General features: G+C 52.1%; 1 protein-coding gene across 1 annotated transcript in view; it reads right to left on the minus strand.

Moving 5' to 3' along the window:
• Window positions 1-1,089: 1,089 nt before the first annotated feature.
• DSTYK (dual serine/threonine and tyrosine protein kinase) overlaps window positions 1,090-27,232 on the minus strand; it is a 56,448-nt gene continuing 30,305 nt past the window's right edge. The window contains exons 3-13 of the mRNA XM_075529324.1: window positions 20,084-20,753; window positions 15,909-16,141; window positions 15,412-15,495; window positions 14,671-14,847; window positions 13,922-14,051; window positions 13,427-13,583; window positions 12,606-12,738; window positions 12,207-12,320; window positions 11,058-11,172; window positions 5,495-5,629; window positions 1,090-5,115 (exon numbers count right to left, since the gene is read on the minus strand). Coding sequence (XP_075385439.1) covers window positions 4,928-5,115; window positions 5,495-5,629; window positions 11,058-11,172; window positions 12,207-12,320; window positions 12,606-12,738; window positions 13,427-13,583; window positions 13,922-14,051; window positions 14,671-14,847; window positions 15,412-15,495; window positions 15,909-16,141; window positions 20,084-20,753 — 2,136 coding nt within the window. The 3' untranslated portion in view covers window positions 1,090-4,927. The remainder of the gene's footprint in view (window positions 5,116-5,494; window positions 5,630-11,057; window positions 11,173-12,206; window positions 12,321-12,605; window positions 12,739-13,426; window positions 13,584-13,921; window positions 14,052-14,670; window positions 14,848-15,411; window positions 15,496-15,908; window positions 16,142-20,083; window positions 20,754-27,232) is intronic.

Below are 27,232 nucleotides of genomic sequence, written 5' to 3' on the forward strand. Positions count from 1 at the left end.
AGCGATTACTGTGTAGGCCGGGGCTGCAACTAATGGCAACTAACAAGCTGAGCAACACCAATGGTCAACTCCAGCTTCCCCTTTAAGAACCTCAAGTTCAAGAACATTTTCAGATGTGCTGCCATCTCCTGGTCAGTCTTGGGCTGCAGGCCAATCACAAGCACACAAAAGCCAAAAGGCACTGGGGACAGTTGACACAAGTATAAGATGTGATATGGCTGCCAAGCCCCAATCAAACCAGCACGCCCACAGGAGCAGAAGGCACGCCGTGTGCCCACACTCACGTTGTGCTGCTTCCCAGGGGCACCCCTGTGTGGTGGAAATGAGGAATGTGTTTGGCTGGCAGCTGGTGACCATCCAGAAGCACGGCAGAAGAAAGGTCTGGAGAGCGACACACCGACCGTGGGAAACTTGATGGCGCACACATGGGGCCACCATGAGCCGGGTGCCTCGGCTCCAGGGCAGCTGATGGAGGTGCTGGGCCTGCACGGGCAGTGCCTGGCAATACCCGGGTAGCACATCTCAACAGCAGGATGAACACACACAGGTGTCACATACCCTAAATGCAGGCAGGCTGGTGTGTCACCTCCCCACTCTGAATGCCTCGTGATCACGCTGAAAAGAGCCTGGGCCCATGGGCCTAAATCCAAAAAGAACAGAAAAGCACCAGACCCACTGTGTGCCTGTTGGACCTCTCTGGCGACCCGTGTGACAGAGAAACGGGCCCCACAAGCCGTCCTCAGCGTAATCATTGTGTGTGCAGACGACCGCGCCTTTCTTCTGAGAGCCACGGGCGGTGCAAACCAACCTTGTGTGAGCAGGCAGGCACTTACTCCCCCACCACACCTTGCTTCCTTCTCTCCGGTCTTGCCTCCCGACCCGCTGGCCCTACTCTGCCTACAGTGGTGACTCTCCCAGCTGGGAGATCCTTTATGGAGGAGGGCAAGTCTCAGCAGTAGCTCCTAAGGCAAGTGGCAGAGACCCCTGACTGCCAAGGTCATCGTGAAAAGGAAGGAAAACTGGGTACGGCGTCCTGTCGACACAGGTAGCAATGAGGGAAAATAAAAGCCAAACAGATGTGAACCGGAGACGTTAACGTGATCTTTATTACACAGCACAGCTGGCATCCTGGCGGCTCTCCAGACCACCTGAAAAGTCAAGTCCAACCGTTCACGGATGAAGACTCTTACACACACAGTTAACGCTGTCCAAGGCGGTTTCAGATGGGAGAGTACAGGGACTGGAGTTTGCCCCAGATTTCCTTTTGTTATTGCACTTTTATGCTACAGTTTGTTACATTTTTATTTAACACTGTGATAAACATTAGTCCTTTAAAACAAACAAATAAACAAAAATCCCATTACATTAAGGGAAAAAGACAACAGGCTATCCAGACCGATTCTCTTTTTGACCCGCTGGGCCAAGTGGCCTTCCACATGCCAGGTGTCCCGAGCTCCAGCATTCCCTCTCAGGAGCAGGGGGTAACAAGGAAACCCTTCACAATAGTAGGGCTACTTGACACCCCACAGGGGTCCCCATGCAAAGGTTCCTCTAGGTCACCCCTTCCTTACCCTTAACTGCAAGGAGGATGAATGCGTGTTCCCCGCCCCCTTTGTCCTTGTGAACAACAACAAAAAAACCAGCTGAAAACTCAAGGGAAAAATACTCTTTGGGCACCAGGCTTTCCCAGGGCCATTAATCCTGCTCTACTGCAACTTGGGCTCAGGCATGTCCGTGATGAGCCAGAAGGAATGCCAAGCATGCCAGCCCTCCAAGGCAAGGCCAAGACGGTGCCCTACTCCCCAGAGTGCTGTGACCACTGGCCCCTCTTCGCTTCTCAGTGCTTAATAGATGCCCAAATGCAAAGTGCTGTCCATGTGGTTACCTCGGTACGGCCCGTCCACCAAGACTGCTTCCCAAGCTTCCAGTCCCTCTGAGAGCTGACGGCCCAGGTGAGCATCCCATCACTGTCCTGCACCTGTCCCTGGTGGACCTGTGGCCTGCCTGCCACTGCTTCCTGGGGGTTTAGTGTTTACAAATCAGAAGGAGCTGCTGCCTGGCCATGTCTCCTTGACGTGGAGGGAGTCAGAAGCGACAACCAGCACAGTCCTCTCTCCTAGAGAAGTGGCAGGGCAGGCTGGCCTGGTCAGCGGTCAGCGAGCCATTCTCTGTGGAGAATGAGGGGACGGCATGGCCACACTGACCATGCCACCAGCGGTCTAAGAACAGGGTCAGCCCTTCGGCCGTCCCAAGTGCCACGAATGTCACTTCTGCAGCGACATGAGTGCCCAGACTTCACGGGTGGTCATTTTCTGCTGGGCAAAGCACTCATGTGGGGCGATGAGAAGGGCAGCACCCAGCTCCGGGCACAGGTGACAGGGACTCCCCATCAGCCCGTGCTGCCAGGCTCGCTGGAGTTACCTAGTGTCTTCCCGAGTAATACACAGTACAGAACATCTCATGGCTCCATCACTTGGGTCATGATGGGTGCCAAGGGACAACGAGTCCAAACTCAGCCGATAATGCTACAGAACAAAAGCAAATATACATACATAACACATTTGAATTCCTGTGCTCAGCCTGCTGAGCGTTTGCACCGCACCCCAGCTCTCCCTTTGTGGGCTTCAGCTGGCCTGGCGACTTTTAGGAATACTTTGCACCTTTTCTTGGAATACTTCTTTTTAAAGGAACGGTAACACACACAACCCTTGTTACTTTCAGGTGTTAACCCTTCACTCCCCGCTGCCCCTGGGCAGAATAATAATAATGTGGGGAATCTGCTGGGCAGCCGCAGTGAGAGCGGACTACGCCACACACCTGCCTCCCCAGTGTGCAGAGGGAGGAGCTGCAGAAGTCCAGTGAATGTGAGGAGGACGGTCACAACCAATCCTAAAGGACCCTCCGAAGGGGGACCTATATGGTCTTTTCTCAAGATTGCAAACAGCACAGACACCCACCCCCCCGCCCCCCGCTTTTGTTACTTTTTGCAAGCAGAGACTACCCATCTCTCCTTTCCAAACTTTTAATCTGGCTTCCTGGAAGTCCCACTGCTGCCCCCAGAAGGGCAAATGCCCAAATGAATAGGGGGTCTTGAAGGACAGCTACCAGACCGGACCCATGGCCATGGAGTGCATCCTGATTGACACGGCTCCAAATCTTCATGCAAGCGGACCGCCACATCTCTTACCCTCGGACCACCAGCCTGTCGGTGAGCACCCAGGTGTTTAACCACTGTGCTACAAGGGGTCACTCCAAAGGTCATGTAGGAGGTGTTTCCCCTTCTACGAGGTGGACTGAACATTCCATCCAAGTGAAGCTCCAGCCTGCGGGGGCCAACGACCAGCCATCAGCTCACTCCCCGGGGCAAAGGCCTTTATCCCTGCAGTTCTGGAAAGCCTCACATGCTTAGGGGGCTGCTACACTCAAGACCCCATTACTGCCCAGGCAAGCCAAGAGTTCTGCTGAGGTTTAAAGATCACAGGGAAAGTGCATTACAGACTCTTCTGACGCCGTTAGTAAGAGCGAGATGGCCCTGTGGGCACAACTCTGGCACGGCCCAGCAGTAACACCCTGTGCGGCTCAGCACAGGGCAGGGCCGGGTTCTTGGAGATGAGGCTACTTGTCTCTACCATCTGGCTCTCAGCCTGCCTGCTTCTCCACACCCATAGGACCGGTTAGGATGATGATGGCCAAGACGCACCTACGTTCAAATGACGTCCCTTCCTGCAACAAGGATCGGACTTTCTCTCGTTTGCACCTCCCGGTGAACTTGCCCAGCTGCAAGGGGAAGAGAACCTTCCCGGACACTAACACACACACACACACACACACACACACACACACACACACGCACACATTACTAGCCTGTTCTTTTTCATCTCATTTGCAGCCCCTTTGTAACAAATCATATTTAAAATAAAGTAAAAAGAAGGGGCAAATTGCAGAAGAAACCTTGGTTAAAAAGCTCACGGGTCAAGTTTTTTAAACGTGAGTGTGTTAAGAGTAAAAAATAAAAACATCTCGGATTCCGTTCAGTCTTAAAACAACCTGGTTCTTCTTCCAGTAGGTGTGTGTGTGGAGGCCCGGGGCCTCAGACCTCCCACGTCTCGGTTCTCACCAGAAACTTCACAATGGACCAGTTTGCTCAGACATTCAACCCAAAGTACCAGCTTATCTGCAGTCTCTTTACCTTGAGACCAAAACCAGAAAGGAAACAAACCCCTTTGTAGAGAGACCAATTCTGTTCTGGGTTCAGTATAACGCAAAATCCAACAGCTCAGCACACACAATTTTGTGTGTGTGCGTGTGTGTGCGGTTGCCTTTTGGTGATGCAACAGTGAACTCCTCCCCCAGGATCCAGGGATTGTGGTCCTACAAGTGTAAACAAACGGGTGCCGTAAGGGACAGAGAGCTGGGTCTGTAGCCTCCTCACTGGGGCTTCTGTTGCAACCCGAGCTCTCTGGTGGCCGAGAGAGAGCAGGAGCCGGGCACCCAAAACTTTCCCTGTCCCTGTTCTCATAAGCTTGGAGCTAAGCCCCCTTTGCTAAGGGTCCTGGCAGTGTCCAATCGGTATCTTGGAAAGAAACACAGGCAGTGAGCACAGACTGAGCCCGATTTGCCTGCTTGTCCTATTCCAAGGCCAGACATCCCACTGGTCAACTTCTACACAGGACCTAGACAGTTTTTTTTTTCCTGTTTGCTAAAGGGACAGCTTAGGACGTCGGTGAACCAGTGAGTATGCTCAAACAGCCATGTCACTCTGCACTAGCCAGGAGTCATCTTTGCTTGGGAGGGTCTCATGCTGCCCAGCAAGCACTGATTCCCGCAGGAGCTCCCAGTACTGCACACATGTCCTATTCTCCCCTTGGCCAGAGGTGGGGGGAAGGGAAGAAGGAGAGAGTACAAGAGAAAGGTCTCTATGTTGCTTTCAAGTGGAGTCGTCCAGCCCCCTGTTTGGCCGCTCTGACTCTGACTTGCACAGCCGGTCCCTGATGCCCTGGAGCATGGGCTGGACGATGCCCAAGAGAGGCCTCTGAGAGGGGTCGCCGTCCCAGCAGGCTTCCATCAGCTGCCAGCACTCCGCATCAAACGCGGGGAGGCGCTCGGGGCGGGCTCCTGGAGGAAGAAGGGTGGAGGGAAACCGGGTTTAGTCAGAAGGAGAAGAATGCATTAAGAGGGCAGACCAGCTGGCGAGCTGACGCTCCATCCCTGCGGGGCTCAAGAGGCTGGCCAGGGCAAGGAGCCTGGGCTTCTACTGCCAACATCTCAGGTGAAACCTGGCAGCAGCAGTTAAAGAGAGCGGGGACGTAGGACACTAGCGAGCTGGACATTGTGAAGCAAACAAGGCATGGAGGCCGGCCTTTCGGAAAGAGCCGAATGCTGCCTGGAAGCAGACGTCTGATCTGGATGTCCCGAGGGGGAGCTGGGTGTCCAGGGCGCTGCCGGGGAGGGGCTGCATGGGGGCAGGGAACACATGCAGGGCCGTGCCTCCTACCTCTCCTCACGCTGTCCCACAGGTGGTCTTTGCTGGCACACCTCTCAAAGGCCTCGGGGAGCTTCACGGCGCCCGAACAGATGTACCAGAAAAGAATCCCGAAAGCGTAGACATCCACGGAGTTGTCGTACTTTCCTACGGCAAGGAGGGACGGCGAGGAGTGGGTGAGAGGGCAGAAGGCATCGGCCTCCTGGCCCTGTCCCGCCTCCACGCACTTTGTGGACCGTGTCCTCTCTCACACGCCCGCCCTGCCGTGCAGGCAGGACGCACTGAGGAAGCTCAGGAAGCTCAGGGGAAGCTCAGGGGGACGCACTGAGGAAGCTCAGGAAGCTCAGGGGAAGCTCAGGGGGACGCACTGAGGAAGCTCAGGAAGCTCAGGGGAAGCTCAGGGGGACGCACTGAGGAAGCTCAGGAAGCTCAGGGGAAGCTCAGGGGGACGCACTGAGGAAGCTCAGGGGAAGCTCAGGGGGACGCACTGAGGAAGCTCAGGAAGCTCAGGGGAAGCTCAGGGGGACGCACTGAGGAAGCTCAGGGGAAGCTCAGGGGGACGCACTGAGGAAGCTCAGGGGAAGCTCAGGGGGACGCACTGAGGAAGCTCAGGAAGCTCAGGGGAAGCTCAGGGGAAGCTCAGGGGGACGCACTGAGGAAGCTCAGGAAGCTCAGGGGAAGCTCAGGGGGACGCACTGAGGAAGCTCAGGGGAAGCTCAGGGGGACGCACTGAGGAAGCTCAGGAAGCTCAGGGGAAGCTCAGGGGAAGCTCAGGGGGACGCACTGAGGAAGCTCAGGAAGCTCAGGGGAAGCTCAGGGGAAGCTCAGGGGGACGCACTGAGGAAGCTCAGGGGAAGCTCAGGGGGACGCACTGAGGAAGCTCAGGGGAAGCTCAGGGGGACGCACTGAGGAAGCTCAGGAAGCTCAGGGGAAGCTCAGGGGGACGCACTGAGGAAGCTCAGGGGAAGCTCAGGGGGACGCACTGAGGAAGCTCAGGGGAAGCTCAGGGGGACGCACTGAGGAAGCTCAGGGGAAGCTCAGGGGGACGCACTGAGGAAGCTCAGGAAGCTCAGGGGAAGCTCAGGGGGACGCACTGAGGAAGCTCAGGGGAAGCTCAGGGGGACGCACTGAGGAAGCTCAGGGGAAGCTCAGGGGGACGCACTGAGGAAGCTCAGGGGAAGCTCAGGGGGACGCACTGAGGAAGCTCAGGAAGCTCAGGGGAAGCTCAGGGGAAGCTCAGGGGGACGCACTGAGGAAGCTCAGGAAGCTCAGGGGAAGCTCAGGGGGACGCACTGAGGAAGCTCAGGGGAAGCTCAGGGGGACGCACTGAGGAAGCTCAGGAAGCTCAGGGGAAGCTCAGGGGGACGCACTGAGGAAGCTCAGGGGAAGCTCAGGGGGACGCACTGAGGAAGCTCAGGGGAAGCTCAGGGGGACGCACTGAGGAAGCTCAGGAAGCTCAGGGGAAGCTCAGGGGAAGCTCAGGGGGACGCACTGAGGAAGCTCAGGAAGCTCAGGGGAAGCTCAGGGGGACGCACTGAGGAAGCTCAGGGGAAGCTCAGGGGGACGCACTGAGGAAGCTCAGGAAGCTCAGGGGAAGCTCAGGGGAAGCTCAGGGGGACGCACTGAGGAAGCTCAGGAAGCTCAGGGGAAGCTCAGGGGAAGCTCAGGGGGACGCACTGAGGAAGCTCAGGGGAAGCTCAGGGGGACGCACTGAGGAAGCTCAGGGGAAGCTCAGGGGGACGCACTGAGGAAGCTCAGGAAGCTCAGGGGAAGCTCAGGGGGACGCACTGAGGAAGCTCAGGGGAAGCTCAGGGGGACGCACTGAGGAAGCTCAGGGGAAGCTCAGGGGGACGCACTGAGGAAGCTCAGGGGAAGCTCAGGGGGACGCACTGAGGAAGCTCAGGAAGCTCAGGGGAAGCTCAGGGGGACGCACTGAGGAAGCTCAGGGGAAGCTCAGGGGGACGCACTGAGGAAGCTCAGGGGAAGCTCAGGGGGACGCACTGAGGAAGCTCAGGGGAAGCTCAGGGGGACGCACTGAGGAAGCTCAGGAAGCTCAGGGGAAGCTCAGGGGGACGCACTGAGGAAGCTCAGGGGAAGCTCAGGGGGACGCACTGAGGAAGCTCAGGAAGCTCAGGGGAAGCTCAGGGGGATCGCAGCTCCACTCTTCCAAGAACCCTTCGAAGCCTCCGTGTAGAGGACTTAAAATACAGTGGACACTGCGAGGGGGAGCTAGATGCACTCACAAGAACTAACTACTGACTGGAACTCAGAATGGGGCCGTTTCGGTTCATGGAACTGTGAGAAACTAAGGCCAGACAGGTCACCCTGGGATATAAAGATGAGAACCACGGGCGGTTGGAAGATTTCTGGCGTCTGAGGTGAGTTGGCAATGGGGAGGCACTGCCGTTCCGCAGCAGGACACATGGAGAAGGACCGTAGGAACAGTCACTGAGCACAGCACAGTGCGCACCGCCTGGGCTCACCTTGCTTAAAAAGGCCCTGGCTCTGCGGCCGGTGCTGGCCCGCACCTGGGGCAACAAGCAGGGCTGTCCAAAGAGAGGCCCCTGGTGGCCTGAGGCGAACTTGGCCCTCAAGGTACAGGTAACCTATCCTGGGCCCTAAGGCAGCGGTTCTCCACCTTCCTCATGCCACGACCCTGTCATACAGTTCCTCGTGTGGTGGCGATCCCCAACCATAACATTATTTTCATTGCTACTTCATCACTGTCATCTTGCTACTGTTACGAATTGGGCGACCTCTGTGAAAGGGTCATTTGACCCTCAAAGGGGTTGTGACCCACAGGTTGAGACTCAGAAGGCTCCAAAACCTTAAGGTATAGATGGGGCTTTCAGGATGGTGGGCAGCCACTGAAGAGGATAGGGTAGCTCGCTCTGGGGCACGGGAAGCCCCTCACTGAGCCCCTCACCGAGTGCCTTCCCGAGTTCCCCCTAGGCGTGTCTTCATTTGCATCCTTTGCTCCCTGAACTGTGTGAGCCCCTCCAGGGAATGAGAAGCGGGAGAGCAGCGGGGGCTGCCTGCCTGTCCGACAGCCTGCAGGGAGGGGGCCTTGCAGGGAGAGAGCTCTGGTCGAGAGAGAGACTGAGAAACGCTGCATGCTCCCAAAGATGGGGCCACCTGACTTGTGACGTGGGTGGCTTGGGGCAGGGAGTGTGCTGCTGTGCGGGAGGCTGCGGCGATGCTCAAGTCCCGGGAGGTGAGGGCTGCGGGGACTGAGTCCGTGCAGCTGACAGGGACGGAGCATGTGCCCCTGGTCTCAGGCAGCGGACTGCGCGCGGCAGACAATGAAAGGCAGCTAAATGGAAAGTAGCCACAGAAGAACGTGGCAGTGGGAACTGAGACTAAAAACACACACATAAATATGAGTTCTCAAGTGCTATGATGACAAAAATACAAGCGGGTGCTTTTGACAAACAGAAATTGCCTTTCTCAGGGGGAACCGGCTACAGGGATCTCCATAGAACCCCCTCCCTGGGGGATGGACAGTGTAAGACATGACAACATAATCATAATTATAATGTAATAAATTATCCAGGGTTCATGAGGGAGGGGCGTAGGGAGGGAGGAGAAAAAGTGAGGAGCTGCTACCAAGGGCTCAAGTAGAAAGAAAATGTTTCAAGAATGATGATGGCAACAAATGTACAAATGTGCTCAACACAATGTATGTGTGTATGGATTGTGATAAGTTGTATAAGCCCCCAATAAAATGATTTTAGAAATGACCTTTGTCACAGTTTAAGAGGCTAGGAGTCGGAACTCAGCACGCTCGCTCTAGGGACAGGTTCTATGTCGTGTGTGTGCGTCCGGGTTCCCAGAGAGCTCCGTGTGTCTGTCATCCTCTTACCCCATCTCTCTCTACTTGCTTGTTGACCCTCTGCTTGTCTCTCAATCCTACCCTAATCCTACACAAAGACAACCCATTCCCAAAGGTGATCACGCATATGCTTTGGTGGAACAGAACTGCATGAGTAACACCAAGGGAAGTGGGAATAAGTGGATGAGTGACTACTTGGCTGGTGTGTGAGTAAGGATGTAGCTGTCCAGCTAACACCTAAACTTTGTAAGGCTCAGGTTGGCAAATGTGTGTACAAAGCCAACCAGAGACAGTCGAAGTATTGGGCTAGGCTTAGCTCTTACCAATGTCAAAGACGGGCCTGCAATGGCTTTCCCCTTCCCTGGCAGCCATTCCACCATCACCATCTGCCTAGGCTCACCCTTTCTGCTTACCCACATCAAGTAGATAGCGAAATCCTGCTCACTCTTCCTCTTGAATCGATCTCAAACCTATCACTTTTTTTCCTATGTCAGCATTACCCACTTAATCCTGGAGACATCCAGCACCCACTGGTCTCCCGCCTCTGTCTTTTTTCTCCTTGATGACAAACCTCTGGATCTTATAAACAGCTTCAGGTTCACATCCCACCTCTACTTCTTTCCAGCTCCCTGTTTTTTGGGTAGGAGATTTCTTCATCAATCTGGCCTCAGTGTCTTTATCCATCAATTCATATAAAATGCATCATCACAGAATTGTAATGAGAACTAAATGAAGGAAAATATAGAAAAACCACCCCCACATCTGGATTAACATAATCAGAGACACTTCAAAAAGCTCAAGGAAAAATGGAATAAAAAGGTAACAGAATCCACCCCCACACTTTTTTTAAATAAATCATTTTATTGGGGGCTCTGACAGTTCTTATCACAATACATACAGACATCCATTGTGTTGAGCACATTTGTACATATGTTGCCATCATCATTTTCAAAACATTTTCTCTCTACTTGAGTCCTTGGTATCAGCTCTTTTGTCCCTCTCTCCCCACCCTCATAAACCCTTGATAAATTGTAAATTATTTTTATTTTCATATCTGACCCAGTCCGCTGTCTCCCTTCTCTGGTCTAGCTGGATTTGTCAGGTAGAGCTGGGGTCATGATAGTGGAGGTGGAGGTGGGGGAGGAAGCATTAAAGGGCTAGAGGGCTGTTGTGTCTTTCGTCGGTGCCGTACTGCACCTTTGTTGACCCTTCTGTCCCCACACTTTTTGAAGCCCCTCAGATACTTAATACTTAGGAGTTCCTTACTACCTATCAATTTTTACCAGCCTGTCTCAACTTCTCCCCTAAACCCCACCTTGGCCACACAGTTAGGGAGCATTTAAGCCATCACTGAACCCCTTCTGAAACTGAGAGGGCATGGTGTCGCACCATAATTTAACAGTCACTTAAAATAATGACTTTGGCTCTCTCTTGAAATGCTAACTCCAAGGTAGTTTTAAGTCCTTTAACGACAGTGGATGACTCCCCATTATCTAATCAAATAGGATTACCCAGTCCATACTTCATGATAACATAGTTGGTGGATTATGGAGATGCATGGCATTTTTCTAGCTGCCTTCTCACCCCCTGCCTCTACTCACCCCAAGCTGCTCCTGTTCTGGTTTCCCCGTGCCTGTGCCAGAGGGCCTGCGGTGCTACAGGAGACAACTTAGCCCGTGGGGGAGCACTCCGGGTTACTGTACCACACCCAGACCAAACCAGCTCGCTGCCCTCCAGTCTTACCTGTGAAAAGTTCAGGCGCCATATGGATTGGGGTCCCCACAATGCTGCCTGACATCATAGCCTCCGGCTTGCAGAATCCCAAGTCTGTGATCTTGGCATGGTTCTGCTTGTCCAGCTGCCAACAAAGCAAGGTGACAGTCACCCTGGCCCCACCCTGTACGCAGCACACTTACAAAAGAGGTACGGAACACATCCATCCTCTGATCTCCCATCTGCAGGCTCACCCCAGGACTGGCTTCCCCGATACTACGAGCCCCCGACGGCAGACATTACCCTTTGCATCCCAGCACTCAGACACTGAGCACAGTGCGCTGCCCATGTTAGGGCCTCCATGAGTCTGGGGAAACGGACACTGAAGGTCCACAGCAGGACAGCACAGAAAGCCTTCCGCTCCTGACCCCCTGACCTCCAGAGCACGGGCAGAAGGCGGAAGCCCTCCAGTCGACTGAGGGGAGTTCTTTTGGGAATCTCTGTTGCTTTTCTTACAGGTTCACAAGACTGCATCCATCAGGTGACTGATAGGCCTCATAGGTTTCTGCCTGTAATTTTAGGACTACTTTTTCTTTCCACCAGAGAGTGAGCCAGAGCATGAATCTGGGGCACGAGTATATGGGCCTTCATAGTTACTAGGCTTTTAACTTTTCTCTAAGTTTAAAATATTTCACAATAGTGCTCAGTCGCTGTCGTGGAGTCGATGCCAACTCACAGTGACCTCACAGGGCAGGCGGAACTGCCCCTGAGGGTGTCTGAGACTGTCACTGTTTACAAGAGTAGAAAGCCCTGTCTTTCTCCCGAGGAGTGGCTGATAGTTTTGAACTGCCAACCTTGTGGATCACAGGGCAATACATAACCACTACATCACCAGGGCTCCTAAAACAGTGCTGGGAGAAATTCTTAAGCAGTATAAGATAGGCCTATGATGAAACCAGTGGAAGAACATGATTTTTGTTTGGGGGGAAGAGCATCTCTAATGAACTAACCCACTTACCCTATACTTTTTAAGTTGGAGAATATAAAATTCCGACTTTAAGTGCACGAGGATGGTATAGCTATTGTGCTGTAAACTCTTATTTGTCCCCTACTCTTTGTCCATGCCCTCCGGCAGGTCGCTGAGCCCAGGTGGTCATCAGGAGAAGCAGCTCTGCTTACCAGCACGTTCTTCAGCTTGATGTCACGGTGAACAAGTCCTTGGCTGTGCAGGAAGCGGATCCCCTCCACCACATCCAGGGCAATCTGCAAGCGCGTCTCCAGTGCCAGCCCAGCCTTAGGAAGACAACAGAGCTCACCTGTCACCCACAAGGCAACAGCTCCAGCGCTACTTGCTCGCAGCGACCCCATGGACAACAGAACGAAACACTGCCTGGTCTTGGACCACCCTCACAGCTGGGCTTGGGTTGGAGCCCACGGCTGCAGCCTCGGTGTCAGTCCATTTGTTGAGTTTATCTCTTTTCTTTGCTGGCCTTCTTTCCCAAGCAAAGCAAGCAGGGCTGACTGAACAGGAAAGGCTGTGACTACGGGCTCTTGTGCTCCCCTTCCCCCTGGACCCACCTTGAGGCCCGTGTAGAGGTCCCGGTGCAGCCGCTCCATGATGAGCAGCACGGCGATGCTGGAGCCGCCGCCATAGCTGTAGTCGATGACGGAACCGTGGAGGTCCACCAGCCGCTCGTGCTTGGGCAGAGACCTGCAGGGCAGGGGTGGGGGTAGCAGCCCGCTTACCTTGTGACCCCGCACAGCATCCCCCGCGCAGAGACCACACTCAGTCCAGGTCTGGAGGTCAGCACTCTCAGTGCAGAGAGAAGACAGAGAGAATGGCTGCTCCAATAAGGGGGGGAGACGCGCACGCACGCGCACGCACGCACACACACACGCACGCACACACACACACACACCACACACACACACCACACACACACACACCACACAAACACACACCACACACACACACCACACACACACCACACACACACACAACACACACACACACCACACACACACACCACACACACACACCACACACACACCACACACACACACCACACACACACACACCACACACACACACCACACACACACACACACCACACACACACTACACACAAACACACACACACACACACCGAGGGAGTCATAAAGACTCAGAGGCAAAGTCCAATGCCAAAGTTAAGACCCAGAAGACAGGATTCTGGGGCAAAGCAAGGACAGAGGAGGCCGCTGACAGCATGCTTCTGGGCAAGGCAGCGAAATACCAGGCCGCAGTATTCTGGGCTCTCGGTATGAAGAGGCAGGACACGCTGTAGCTCCCTGCACAGAACTTCTATGGGCTTTGAGCTTCTCTTTTGCTCATAAAGATGAGTGACACCAGGACCCACCTCATGTAGTGAAACTCCAAAGCCAGGTCATTCCAGTGCTTCTCATCTGGGGGAACAACTGACTTGAGGGCACAGGGGAAGTGTCCCCCCCAGTTGTCACAGAGGTACACCACACCATACTGGCCCCGGCCTAGTTCCTGTCCAAGTTTGGGTTTACCTGCAAGACAGACAGACAGACAGACAGAGAGATAAGGGCCAGGCTGGAAGGCAGAAAGCCACAATTATCAAATAAGACCTTCTGGGGTCATCTAAGTCCACAGAAAGTAACTAACTGGTGGGCCTGAAATAAGCTTTGATGATGCTGTTTGAACTACATAATCAGCAGCACCACACTGACATCAGGACTTCAAAACCACAGAAATAAAGTAACTCACTTTGAAAGAGAGACTGAGATTCCCACCAGGGTTGCACCTGAGCCTGTCAAGTGTCTGTCTAGAATGCGCCTCCACCTTACTCAGGAAGTGGGTGGGAGGGGACCCACAATTAAGGACTCACGATGCAGCAGGACATCCTGCAGAGAGCGGCTCTCTAGGGAGAGGCGGGCCAGCCGGGGGGCATGATCTTTTCGGACCTTCAGCCAGAGGTCTTCGGTCTTCTCGAGTCGGCCTGAGTGGCCAGCTTCCAACTGGGAGGGAACAGACAAAAAGGCCTACGATTGACCCAGTTCCTAGCCTTGATCTTCTTGACTATAACACAGGGCTACTGATAATATCTCAACAAAAAGACCAGTAAACTCAATTGGTTGTGCGTAGGTGTTTAGCACATGGGGCGAGGCAGAGGGGTAACTAAATAAGACATTCCCTCGCATAGATGAATACACACCTCTGACCCGCCCAGCACAGACACACATCCCCACACACACACCAAAGGGACAAGCAGGTGCCACCTAACTGTGGACGAGCATGGAAAGTGGAAATCGCCCCTCCTGATCATGCACCCTAAGAAAGGAGATCAATTCAATTTTCCCAGCCTTCTATATTACCCCTCCTCCTGCAGGGAAATGGGGAGAAATGAACTGAGTTCACGCCATCCTCCCTAGAACTAGAAAAACATCCACATATGCAAGATGCATTCATGAACCTGTAATATGTCATCTTATCCGTTATCAAAATAGAAAGGGAAAAAAGTATTGTGTGTCTGTCTGTTTCTTTGTTTCTTTCATTAAGGAAACGTTCTATGGCGAGCAGGAAGCACAATGTTCCCCACAGCAGAGGCCGTCACGGTGCCTCCGGCCCAATACTCACCTGCCGCAAGGAGGCCGCAAAGGCCTCGTGCGAACTGTTGAGCCGAGTCCGGAATTGGCTGCAGATGCTCTTGGCCAGCTTGGAGGCACTGAGGCTCTCGATGGCTTCCTGGGCCACCTTCCTCTTCCACTCAAGAGTGACGGCCGGCGGGCTCACCCACGTGATGCGCTGGATGATCTGGCAGGATGAGGGCGGGAGGTCACTGAGGGCAGGAGGCAGGACCACTACCAAGACCCAACGGCCTTTGTTCTCTGGGTCATCCGCTCCTTCAGGTCTTCAAATAGTCTCCAGGTCCAGCCAGCTACCTCCCAACCAGGGCTCGGCCCAGATGGAAGCATCAAAGAACCCCGGGCCTGGTCGCCATGAACACAAGCCCTTGATGCCCTGCATTGGGTGCCGGGAGGGCCTGATAAATCTCTACATAAGCGCTCATCAGGAGCCACGCTCCCAGCCGCCGGGGATGACAAAGTGGGCTTCTGAGGTTGGGAGAAAGAAATCTGAGAAAGACAGTGAAGTCGAATCGTACAGCTCCACGAAGCAGCACTAAGTCCGCCACTTTTCATAACGAGGAGCGACGTACTATCAATAACTACTGCACAACAGGCACAAACCAGGATTCCCCCACGCAGGCAACGCAGGACAGCGCTCCCTGCTCACCAGCCCCAGTCCACCCCCTGGGGGATGATGAGCCCTTGGAGCCCCCTGTGGACCGAGCATTTTCCTGTAAGCTGCCCTCCCTACCTGCTTGATCTGCTCCCACAGTGTCCTTGTCACCGAGGACCCGGAGTGAAACGTCACTTCAACGTGGTAGGCGGCATTCAAGATCTGAGCGAGAACATACGGAACAGATTCCAGAGGCCCTGAGTAGGCGGGTGGCGACCTCAAAGCGCAATGAGTCTCCTGAGCGTCACTAACACAGCATGGGTGGTCTCAGGGCTCCCAATGGCTCCCTGCTGTGTGTACAGAGGCCAGGCCTGGGGTCCCCGGGGATCATCTACTTCGTGAGGCCTTAGCTTCATTCGTCACCCCTCACTCATTAACCTAACCGAGTTTGACGGCCTACGAGCCCCTCCCACAGACGCCTGCCAGCTCAGAGGAGAACGAAGTCAGCTTCAAAGGGGAGTGGCAAGAGCTGAGTGGGCACACTAGCCGACTCTGGAGCTGGGCTTGTAGGTGAATCCTGCTTCGGGTGTTATCTGTCACGTGGAATCTTAAACCGCCCTTCTTTGAGCACTCACCTGCTTGAGATAATTGCTGGTGATGTGAACTGAGACGTCCTGCGACTTCTCCAGGCTCTGCAGACACCGTTCCAGGGTGCCCACAAAGCTCTCGCGGAGATAGTCCACTGAGCTGATCAGCTTGTTAGCCACGGCCTGATTAAGCCGAGAGATGATGAGCTCCTGGATCTGTCGGATGCAGCATTTGATCTCTCGCGTGCCCACTGGCTCCCCGTTCTCTGGGATGATGACATCTGCGTGAGCAGAGAAAGGAACCAGCTGCCAGGGGGAAGTGGCAGGCAAGCTAACTACGGGCACCTCCCTTGTTGGTGTCAAGGAAGTCCCATGATGATGGCTACGAAAACACATGGCCAACCCGCAGCACGGTCAGCCGCCCTCGGCTACCTAGAGATGCTGAGAGTCCCTGTGTCTGGAAGGAATGAGCCGGCCTCGCTGGCTTCCCTGTACATCATATTTATAACAGGACAACAAAGCATTTCTTGAGTGTAGACCCTCTGAAAGGCACAATTCAGAACCCTGGTGGCATAGCAGGGCAAACACGGAACTGCGAACCACAGGGCCAGCTGCCGGAACCCCCCGTTGCTCCACAGGAGAAAGCAGAGGCTGCCTAGGAACCATGCAAAGTCTCAGAAACACCAAGGGGCCGTTCTACTCTGCCCCATGGGAATCACGTTGATGGTAGGGAGTTTGGTTTTGGTTTAATCTAGTTTAATCTTCACAATAACTTTACTGGGTAGGTATTAGCCACCACCCAGACCCCTCTGCCCCTGAGTGAATTCCAACAAAGAGCAGCCCTATATGGGGCTTCCAAGGCCCTTTACAGGGCAGATAGACTCATCTTTCTCCTGTGGTGTGGGCTTGAACTGCCAGTCCTGTGGTTAGCAGCCCATGCCTAACCCACGGCACCCCGGGGCTACAGGTGGGTAGTACTGGTTATATAGTGCAGGTCATTTTGAGGACAAAGCTAGCTTTGGGAAGGGGATGGTATAGTTAAGAAATAATTCAGCCAGCATTTGAACCCAAAGCTTATTGACTCCAATGCCTAAGATCTTTGTCCTATCTCACATTGCCTTAGCATATTAATGAGAACAATCCAAGATTTAGGAATTCAATTCTAATCAATTATGAGATAAATAAAAGACCCAATTATTGTGCCCACTACTGTACTATATAGGCCCAGGATAAGAACATCTGTTTTTCAAATAGAAGATAAAGAACTTCAGCAAAGGCAGAGTATGCGTGACCCTAAGAAGACCCTCTCCTGTCTACTGGTAGAAATTGAACTGGTACCCCCTCTGGGTAGTAACCATCAAAATCTTACACCAACCAACCAATGGGGGAAAAGGTCCACATAACTATTCCACTTCTAAGATTCTTTTTTCCTGGAAATATCCTTGACAAGCCCCACAGCGCTATGTGTACGATAATGACCAATCCGGGGAACGGAGCAAGGACCCATCCCATTCTTAGCGACCCTGTATGGGGTTTCCAAAGCTGCATAGCTTTGTGAGAGCAGACAGCCTCATCTTTCTCCCGCAACGCGGCTGGTGGGTTTGAGCCACCAATCTCATAGTCTGCAGCCAGTCAACTACCAGGACTCTTTAAATGAACATTAGCAGGGAATAATTCAATAAGTTAAGGCATATTAATCAAACTCTCTTAAGATATACTGTTAAATGGGAAACAGCACGGTGCAGAAAGATACACAAAGGGGAGCGGGGTCCCTGAGAGACATGTAGGTGATGCACCACCATTTCAAAAATAAATAAAGCTTTATTAAGTATGCAGAACATGCTCTCCAGGGCAGATGCCCTTCAAAACACCTAAGCAAAACATCACTGAAACCTGGCTCCATAGGACATGTGGTCATGCTCTTAGAAATCTGCAGACCATTGACTCCCTCAGGTACATCTGCCTCCAGGACACAGAGACGGGACTTGCCGTAAGGTGAGAATCAGACATGTACCTTAAGCAGAATATGGAGCCAACTCAAGCAGTGGATCAACAAACCCAGTGTAGTCATTTAAGTCTGCTGAGTCCCTGTAATCTCGACATCTGTTTGGCTAACCCCTGTATCGCAGGCATGAAGCATGGTATGCCGTGAAAAATCCCAGGTAATCACATATTCCAGTGTCGGCCCAAACTACCTGCCCTGCCCGCCCTTTATCATGCGCACTGTGGTGCTGGCGCTGATGCTGTACTGTCTTTCATTAAACACTGAGAGGACGTCCTAGGAAGTTCACAAGTGAAAATTCCTCTCTGCGGTGGGAATTACCGAGAAGAATCTTCCTTCATTTTTAGGAAGACATACAAGAAATCAGGGACCGTGTGCTTGTGAAAGTCAAATGTGCAAGCATTCCTTGTATGTATCTAGCTGTGACACGGGTGCAGACCACCATTTTTATAACCATTCATTCTCCAGACGCCTGTGTATCAGACACACAGTGCCGTTCAAGAAGCAGATCCTGTTCTTCTTCAACTCTAAGAATTTAATGTCTTAGAAAGAACATAAACGACTCTTTAAAAAAAGGGGGGGAGGGTAGAAAGTGAAACATGGCAGAAATAAATTTGCAAATGAACTGCTAAGGGAGTTCGGATGAATGTGATTATTACAAGCTTTAAAAATTAAAGACTAGATGAAAAATGGCATTTGGGAGAGGGCTTTAAGGATGGGTATGGTTTGTAATTCCAGGTCGGAAAAAGACAGTCCCGGCTCAGGCAGCACGCGCGTGAAGGGCAGGAGGGCAGACATGGAGCAGAGCAACGCGGACAGAAAGCACAGGGAGGCTCACAGTGGTGATCACGCCGGGAAGCGCTGGCAAGGGTCACACTTGGGGGTCTTTGGGGTTAGGCTGAGGAGCTTAAACTCAGTCTGTAGGAGCAAGTCGCCAGTAAAGATGCACTGAAGAAGAGGGAGGGGTCAAGGAGATCAAGCAGGCACGAAGAGGGCAAAGCAGAGGGACTAGATAAGCAGAGGTGGAAAGGCCCAGGGAAGATGGCGCATCAGGACCTGGCACGCGACTGGAAGCGGGACGTTTGAGCTGGGTGTCAGGAAGAAGGTGGCAGTAGCGGCTGGGAACAGATTAAGAGGCAGAAGAGCAATGAGATTAAGAGAGTGGGTCTAGGAATCAGTCAGTGGTAGATACACATCCTGCCTCTACAAATTCCTAGTGGTTGGACCTCAAGCAAATTAATCTTTCTAAGCCTGAGCCCTCCACCCCCATTGAGACCACGAGAGTCTACAGAATGCAGACTGTTTTTGAAGAAATACTGATGTTGAGTCAGAAATCCTGATCAACAGGTCAGAAGTGGTCTTTGGTGATGTGGCGCCTCTACGTACATGCTCAAAAAACCTCCCAGCTGGATTGAATGCACAGCCCTGGGTGACAACCTAGAGGGCGTGTGACCATCGCTAACAGAAAGCAGAGCTAATGCTAATACTTGGAGGTCTCTAGAGCGGCTAGCAAATAAAGCAGGTAACCCTCAGACACCAAACGGCCTGACCAGTGTTATCTTGGCCCAGCTTTGTAAAGGACCACTTGTGGAGGAAGACTAGCACTGTCATTTTGGGAGCTCCTCCTGAGATGGGTTCCAGGAGCAGCCTGAGAAGAAAATGAGATGCAGGGTCAACAGCAGGCAGGTGGCTCCACAGTGATGTCATAGCATGCCTCCCGCAGCCCTGTCCGGCTCCATCAGGGTCGGAGAGATAGAGCCGAAACAGGAATTTTGAGATGAATACAGCCAAGGTTGAGCTAACAGTTCTGGGAAGCAATGAAGATGGGATATTCTAAGGACGTCTTTGAGAACAAGAGCAGCTACTTTTTGCTAAGTGGTTTAAATTAAGCTCCTGCTGCTAACAGTGAGGTACAGGAGATTACCCAGAGGCTCCCTTGGGCTGAAGAGCTGACACATTTAATTTCCAGGTAGAAAAAGCTAAGGTATTGTAATCGCTTGTGGGAGAAAGCGAGAATGCTAGGCCATAGGTTCCCAAAGTTATTTGGGTTACTGCCCCCTTTTCAGAAAAAAAAAAAAAATTCCCAACACCCGGGGAATTAAAAACTTTTGTACCATAATCCAGGATAACGTTCCCGGGGTGGCTTTGCCCACTCTGAGAAGCACTGGGTTCGAGGCTCTGGTTGGCCTCACTCCCTGGAGGCCAGCTTTCTGGGACCTACCTTTGAACTCCATGTTAGCAGCATCACCTAGAAGTTCCTCCTTCATGCTGTTCAGCGTCTCAACAATCATGTCCTTCATTTCCTCCTGCTTCCGGTTGGCAATATTCATCAGCGATTCAAACAACTCATTCTCCTTTTTGCGCGTGTACTCCAAGCGCTTGGGCGTGATCTGCAGGTCCCGCTGCATGTCGAAGGCCTGGTTGATGAAGATGTCCAGGCAGCGGCAGTGCACCAGGTTCAGGGCCTTGGCGGCATCCACCAGGCGAGCCTGTAGCACCTGGTAGGAAAATGTGCTCAACTGTCTCAGCTTCTCGCTCTGTTCCACCAACATGCTCTGAGCTTTCGTGTCTTGGCCGGGGGCCCCACAGTGACAGTGACTGTTGCTCACATAGCCCAGGTCAAGCAGCTGGCGATAAAGTGGTGACCGTTCACTCTCTGGTCTTCTGGCGGGCGCGTCAATGATCTCCGCGGCCAGCTTCGGCACTTTGAAAAAGAAGATGGGAGAGGGGAAACACTCGTGGATCTCCTGGAGCTCCTGCTCATCCCTCTCTGAGAGTTCATCTTGGTGCAGTGCGTAGGTCACCACGGGCAGGAACTCAGGCGCCAGGTCACCCAGGACATCCACTGCAGGCCGGAGGCCTTGGCACGGTGCTACCACAATGTCCACTTCCTGGAAGGGCAAGGGGGTCAGATCAGCACCTCACACTCAGACTCAAGCCTGGCCTCCCCAAGTTCCACATCTAGATCTAGGCTGGGGCACCTGGCTTTCCACCTGTCACCTAGTCACTTCCTTCCTCTTGGACCAACACTCCCTCATGCAACCTCTGCAGGCCAGCACTCATCTAGAGAGAGCGAGAAGTAGGTCGAGGAAGGCAGTTCCTTTAGCCGCTGCCGATCAAGAGACTATGAGGCCCTTGCCAGCCCCTCTGCTGCTTGAAAACTCTCACCGATTCCCTCTGATGAAGAAATAAGGACTATTCGTGGGGGGAAAGGAACTCATGGAAATGATCGGATGGAGTGAGTCCACCTGAAGAATCCTCCCCGTCTTTCCTGCCCCTCACATCTCCTGTCCCCCCCAACTCCAACCTGACTAACTCCCAAACGCCCTGTAAGTATCAATGTATATGTATGTAAGCACATGTGTCTATTACACAACCCAAGTACTCTTCTTCCCCCTTTTTAATACTTAACACATGCATAGTTTATCTCATTTAACTCCCCCAGGGTCTATATACTCTCTGAGGGTAGGGGTTATGTCTACCTTGTTCACTGTTTTAAGTCCAGTGATTGGCACACAGTCCCTCACAGTACCCTCATGGACCTAACAGTAGAACTGGGCCAAAGGAGTTTCAGGCTGTAACCTTTAAGGAAGCAGACTGCCACACCTTTCTCCGTTGGAGAAAGCAAGTGGGTTTGAACCGGTAACCTTCCAGTCAGTAGGCAAACCCTAATCACTATTCTACCAGGGCTCCTTTAACACATATTGTCAGATCAATAAATCCAGCAGCAAACTAAAAGCGAGTTTCAACAAACATTCTTACTGCCCTATTGTAAGAGTTTGCAAAAAGTCTTATTTACCTAACTCTTGGTATAGCAACAACTCAACTCCCCCTATCAAGTCAATTCTGACTCAGTGAGTCTGGAAGGCAATGTAGAATTTCCCCTTTGGGTTTCTGGTGCTCTAAGTCTTTACAGAGGCGGGATCCTCTCTTTCTCCCTCCATGGGGCACATGGGCTCCAACTACTGACCTTGCAACTAGCAACCCACAGGGTGATCCACTGCATCAGGAGGCCTGTTCTAAGTATAGCAGAGGCTACAGTTTAACCAGCCGAAGCTTATCCTCTGCACTATTGCGAAGGGAAGGGAAGGGAAGGCCCTTCGCCGAGAGGACTAGCCACTGAGCCGTAAGGGCTGGGGTTTCCAGGAAAGCTCTCGAGAGAGGGCTCCTCTCAGCCAACCACGAAACTGCTGCCCCAGAGATGCCTGCCTTCAAGGCCTTCTTTTCCATGATAAAATGGGGAGCGGGAGAGGCTGTGTCTAGCTTGAATTCCTGCTTCCGTGCACTCTCTTACTGTCACATGTGATCCAACCCAATCCTAATGGACATACCCAAGATTCTGATGTGAGTTTCAGAGATGATCTTTGGTTAAACAGATCTTCAAGCACGTTCCTCACTCAACGTGTATTTCTGCTCTGTGCTCTACTCCTTCCTGAGGGCGTCCGGGTGCTTAGGAAGCACAGCTTTCCACCCACCGCACAGGTGCCTCAAATTCACTGCCATCCGGCCCGTTGCAACTCACAGTGACCCCACAGGTCAGGGAAGAGCTGCCCCTGTGAATGTCAGAGACTGTACCTCTTCATGGGAGTAGAAAGACTCACTCTTTACCCATGGACCCTCGAGTGGTTTCAAATGACTAACCTTGTAGTTAGCAGCCCAACACATATCCACGACATCACCAGCACTCACTGCCCAGATTACCCCTTGGCATCTCTGACGCTGCCCATGCATGGCACGGCCTAAGGGCTGACCTAAGACTCACCAATAGGCACAGAGATTTCAGAGGCCTGCAAATTCACAACCAATGCTCCTCCTGGCACAGTTTAGGGTTACAAAAGAACTCCCATGTGCTCAGCTTTGTATCCTCAACAGTGACCAGATAGGGACATTTTACTTCCTCTGGCCCCTCCCACTCGCAGCAAAGCACCAATGTCTCAGCTTCCCCTCCGCCAAAGAACAAGGCTTTATTTTCAAGCAGGCCACACAGCACTTTCATCTGCCTTCGAGCTCTCTGAAATGCAAAGTGCCGCAGCAGCCCACTTTGGAAGTGGACACACCTCATGTAATCCCACCAACTTCCTGCCCAAGCTTCTGCCAGCAGCAACGTGCTGGTTGGAAGACTAGTCTGACACATGCAGTTCCGGACCAATCCCTTTCCACATGCTAGCAGGTGAATCACCCCAGGCAGACCATGCGCTTTGCAGCAGAGAACACGACTGTGTGAACACCAGCACTGTGGCTGCCCACCAGCTGGTTTCGACCCAGGACCTTGTAGAACACTCAGGGAGTTTGGGTCAGCATTAATAATTACATTTAATTCGATAAAGAACGTTCTACGAGATGAAAACTGCTATAATAGCGTGGGGAAATATAGGTGGAAATATTTTTAAATATGTATATTTTTAAATGTATAAATACATAGTTTTTAAAATATAAGAATTAATCACATTCATTATAAGGAATATTAGGCAAAGGCAGCTGTGATTTATTCAAAACTGAAGTAATTATTATGTAGAAAAATTTCGGGGAGACTCTCATTTGCCTGTTTATTTGATGGATTGTCTTAAAAGCTTCTAAATTTCCAGAGTTTCCTCAAAAGACCTTTTTGTGTGGTGCAACAGAACCATGAAGTAAAGCGGCTACATCCAGTTAAAGAACCAATATTCTTTCTAAGAGACAAGTTAGTTTTATTTCCTCATGAGTGCATATGCAAAAAAAATACTCCAAGCTTCCAACAGTAGGTTATAACCTACACACACATACACTGGCTTCCAACGGTAGCCTACAACCCACACACATACAGGCGTCCAACGGTAGGCTATAGCCTACACACACACAGGCTTCCGACGGTAGGCTGTAATCAATGATGGGCTACAACCCACACACACACAGGCTTCCGACGGTAGGATATAATCAATGATGGGCTACAACCCACACACATACAGGCTTCCGACGGTAGGCTATAATCAATGATGGGCTACAACCCACACACACACAGGCTTCCGACGGTAGGCTATAATCAATGATGGGCTACAACCCCCACACACACAGGCTTCCGACGGTAGGCTATAATCAATGATGGGCTACAACCCACACACACACAGGCTTCCGATGGTAGGCTGTAATCAATGATGGGCTACAACCCACACACACACAGGCTTCCAATGGTAGGCTATAGCCTACACACACACAGGCTTCCGGTGGTAGGCTATAGCCTACACACACAGGCTTCCGATGGTAGGCTATAATCAATGATGGGCTACAACCCACACACACACAGGCTTCCAATGGTAGGATATAATCAATGATAGGCTATAGCCTACACACACACAGGCTTCCGACGGTAGGACATAATCAATGATGGGCTATAATCTACACACACACACACTGGCAGCCGAAAGAAGCTGCTCACTCTGCAATGTATCTTGGATTACAGAAACAGGGATGTCGAGCTGGAGGCCGCCCTCCACTCTGCTCCCAGTTCATTAACACCCGGCAGTTGGGCTCCCAGCTGTCATGAATGTCAGACAGGCGAGCAGCTGCTGGCTGCGGCTTTGACAGCCCGACCAATGAGCCGGGAACGTGATAGGCGATTCTGCAATGTTCACGGAGAAGGAGTGACTCATGCCCGACGGTTATAAACAAAAAGGGAAGCCAGCACCGTCTCCAGGAGTGAAAAACAACCTTACCAAGGAGAAGCCTACGCTAGGCCTCCTGGCCCTGGGAGGAAGGTGTGACCCCAGCCAGACCGGTCTGTCTCCACTGGAAGCTCATAGGCCTGCCACCCAGATCAGGGCCTGCCACTTAGTAGGCATGCCACCAAAAATGAAGAAAGGATAGCTTTCATCACAACCACTTTGGAACATCCTAAGGAGAAGTTGCCATCTCTCACATTTTAAAGATTTCTTCTGGTCCGGAATTGCAGTTTTCTCCCTACTCCACAAAGAAAGCAGTAAGTATTCTGTTCCAAACTCAATCAAGAGAAACTGCATTTAGAGAATCCCCTACCTCCCATTTTGAGTCACAGGGAATTCTGGAAACAATTTCTCTCATAGAGCACCTTCTGCACGCACCTGTGAAGCCAGTGCGAGGATGTGCTCCTGGCAGGATGAAGACAACCCAACTTTGCATACACCAGATCACTGACTTGGTTTTCGGTTTTTTAATGGGAAATGTCATTATGCTAAAATGCCCCAAAGCAATCAATCAATCACTGAAGAAGCCTGACCATACGTCCTGCTTAATTTCTTATGAATATAGGCTTATTTGGCCAGGATGCCTTATCCTATGGCTCGCAGCACATTACGGAAACATCTGCAGCGAGAGATGATTATACTGAGGCCCACAACAGAAAGCTGTCCTGTGCCCAGGCTGCGGCGAAGGCGGCAGATGCCTTGCTTGGCTGTCTACAGTTCTTGACCTCAGGCTGACGCCACACAGAAAGTGTAGAGCATAGCTACGTAAGAGTCCCCACTTTGTGGGGCACCGCCTAGACCTCAGGCCCTCTCCCCAGATCCCAGCCACCTTTATTGCCAGCTTCCCTGCCGTTCCCAGAGCTGCGGAAAGATTTTTCCTGTTAGTTTTTACACAAAGGCTGATTCCTCTTCCCTTTTATGTATTTCTCTGAAATCACTATCAGCTTAAATATTCATTACATATTCAGGAAGACATCTCTCTATATTTGTTACATCGTAGACAATACCTTGAAGCTTGTTAATCCTCTCCAAGAGGGAGCGGCAACTGAACGAATTTCTAGACTATAAATCCCTCGTAAGAAACTGAGACTAATGTGAGCCCAGCTTCACCTCAGCCGCCAACACAGTACAGATATAAGCTCATCATCTTGTCCCGTAAAAAGTGCAACTGTGGTGACTGGGAGGCCAGGGGGAAAAATATTCCCAACCAAAGCCGGAAACAAGCCACAGACATCAAGAGGCTGAAAAGCACAAATCTTAAGATCCAAAGACAAAGATTCAACTCTACACCTCAACTCATTAGTCTGAGGCCCCTCCTTAAGGGCCTCACCTATCTTTTCCATAATATCCCAGCTTTGGCAGCAGGTAAACTGACGTGGCTCTGCAGAGCAGCCTCTATGTACCCCACTCTGTGGGCACACAGACCTCAGGGACCCTTCACACAAAACCCAACTCACAGTTACCAGGGCAACTCCAACTCCCAGGGACCCGAGAGCCGGGGTGAGAGTGCCCATACGGGCTTCAGAGACGCGTCTGTACTGCCTCCTGCGGAGGGGCTGGTGGACTAGACTGCTGACCTTGTGCTTAGCAGCGTAATCCTTCTGCCACCAGCGCACCTCCAGGTACCTTCAAGGAAGGTAAAGGTAGGACTCTGAACATTTATTCTCTTACCACTGACTATAATAATCAACAGTTAGAAAATCAAAATAACAGAATGGAGAGAGAAGAAAGGTAGAGAAGATTTTTAACTTTATATAAACCCAAACGAGCTGCCTTCAGGCAATGCAGGCATCAGACAGCCCCGTCTGTCAGGTAGCACTGTGCTCCACAAGGTTTCCACGGCTGTGTTTTCAGAACTAGCCTGCTAGGGCTTTCTTCCAGGGCACCTCTGAGCGGCCTTGAACTGCCAACCCTTTGGTGAGCAGCCATTAGCTGTCCCTGTTTACATCGTCCAGGGACTCTTAACCTTTTATACTTCTAGTTGCGTAGTGAGTTACAAAGTGAGTTGTTCAGTGCAGGGTCAACAACTGCAAGGTCGCCCCCCCCCCTCCCAGCAGCTCCCCCAGGAGGAATGAAGCTGCCTGCTCCTGTAGCTACAGCTTCAGGATGCTCGGCGCAGTTCTACTGTCCTCAGAGGGTCCCTGCGAGTCAGGATTAACTCAATGACAGTGCGTTTGGCTCGGGATAAATTATATGTTTATGACAGCCTGCTCTCTTTCACTTTTTCCACAAAAGTAAATCATAATGAATTTTGCTTCTCATCAGAGAAGAATGAGAACAATTAAGTAAACTGGAACAAGGACTGAAGTTTAACAAAAGGCAGAAGTTCCAGCATGAACCGTTGTTCAGGAAGAGAAGGGAGACTGGGAGATGGGGAAACCCTCTTCTCCAGCAGGCAGGGAGGAGGGGCTGGTCTCTCCTGCGGGCCCTCTGTGAGACGCTGCACCCGTAGCTCCTCACTCAAGCTCACACCAATCATAGACCCAGGGGTTACTGTGCCCCTGGAGCAGAGCGTCCCACAGCTAAGTGACCAAGTCAAGATGTAAACCCAGGCCCACTTGACTAGCGAGCACAGGATCGGGCAGTAACCAAAGGCCGCGGTGGGTCAGGCACTATTTAATCTAATACTCGTGAAGTTTTGAACGATTAAAGGATGGACAAGATGATTTCAGAAT

The sequence above is a fragment of the Tenrec ecaudatus genome, chromosome 1 (genome assembly GCF_050624435.1).
Source record: "Tenrec ecaudatus isolate mTenEca1 chromosome 1, mTenEca1.hap1, whole genome shotgun sequence".
Classification (NCBI taxonomy): domain Eukaryota; kingdom Metazoa; phylum Chordata; class Mammalia; order Afrosoricida; family Tenrecidae; genus Tenrec; species Tenrec ecaudatus.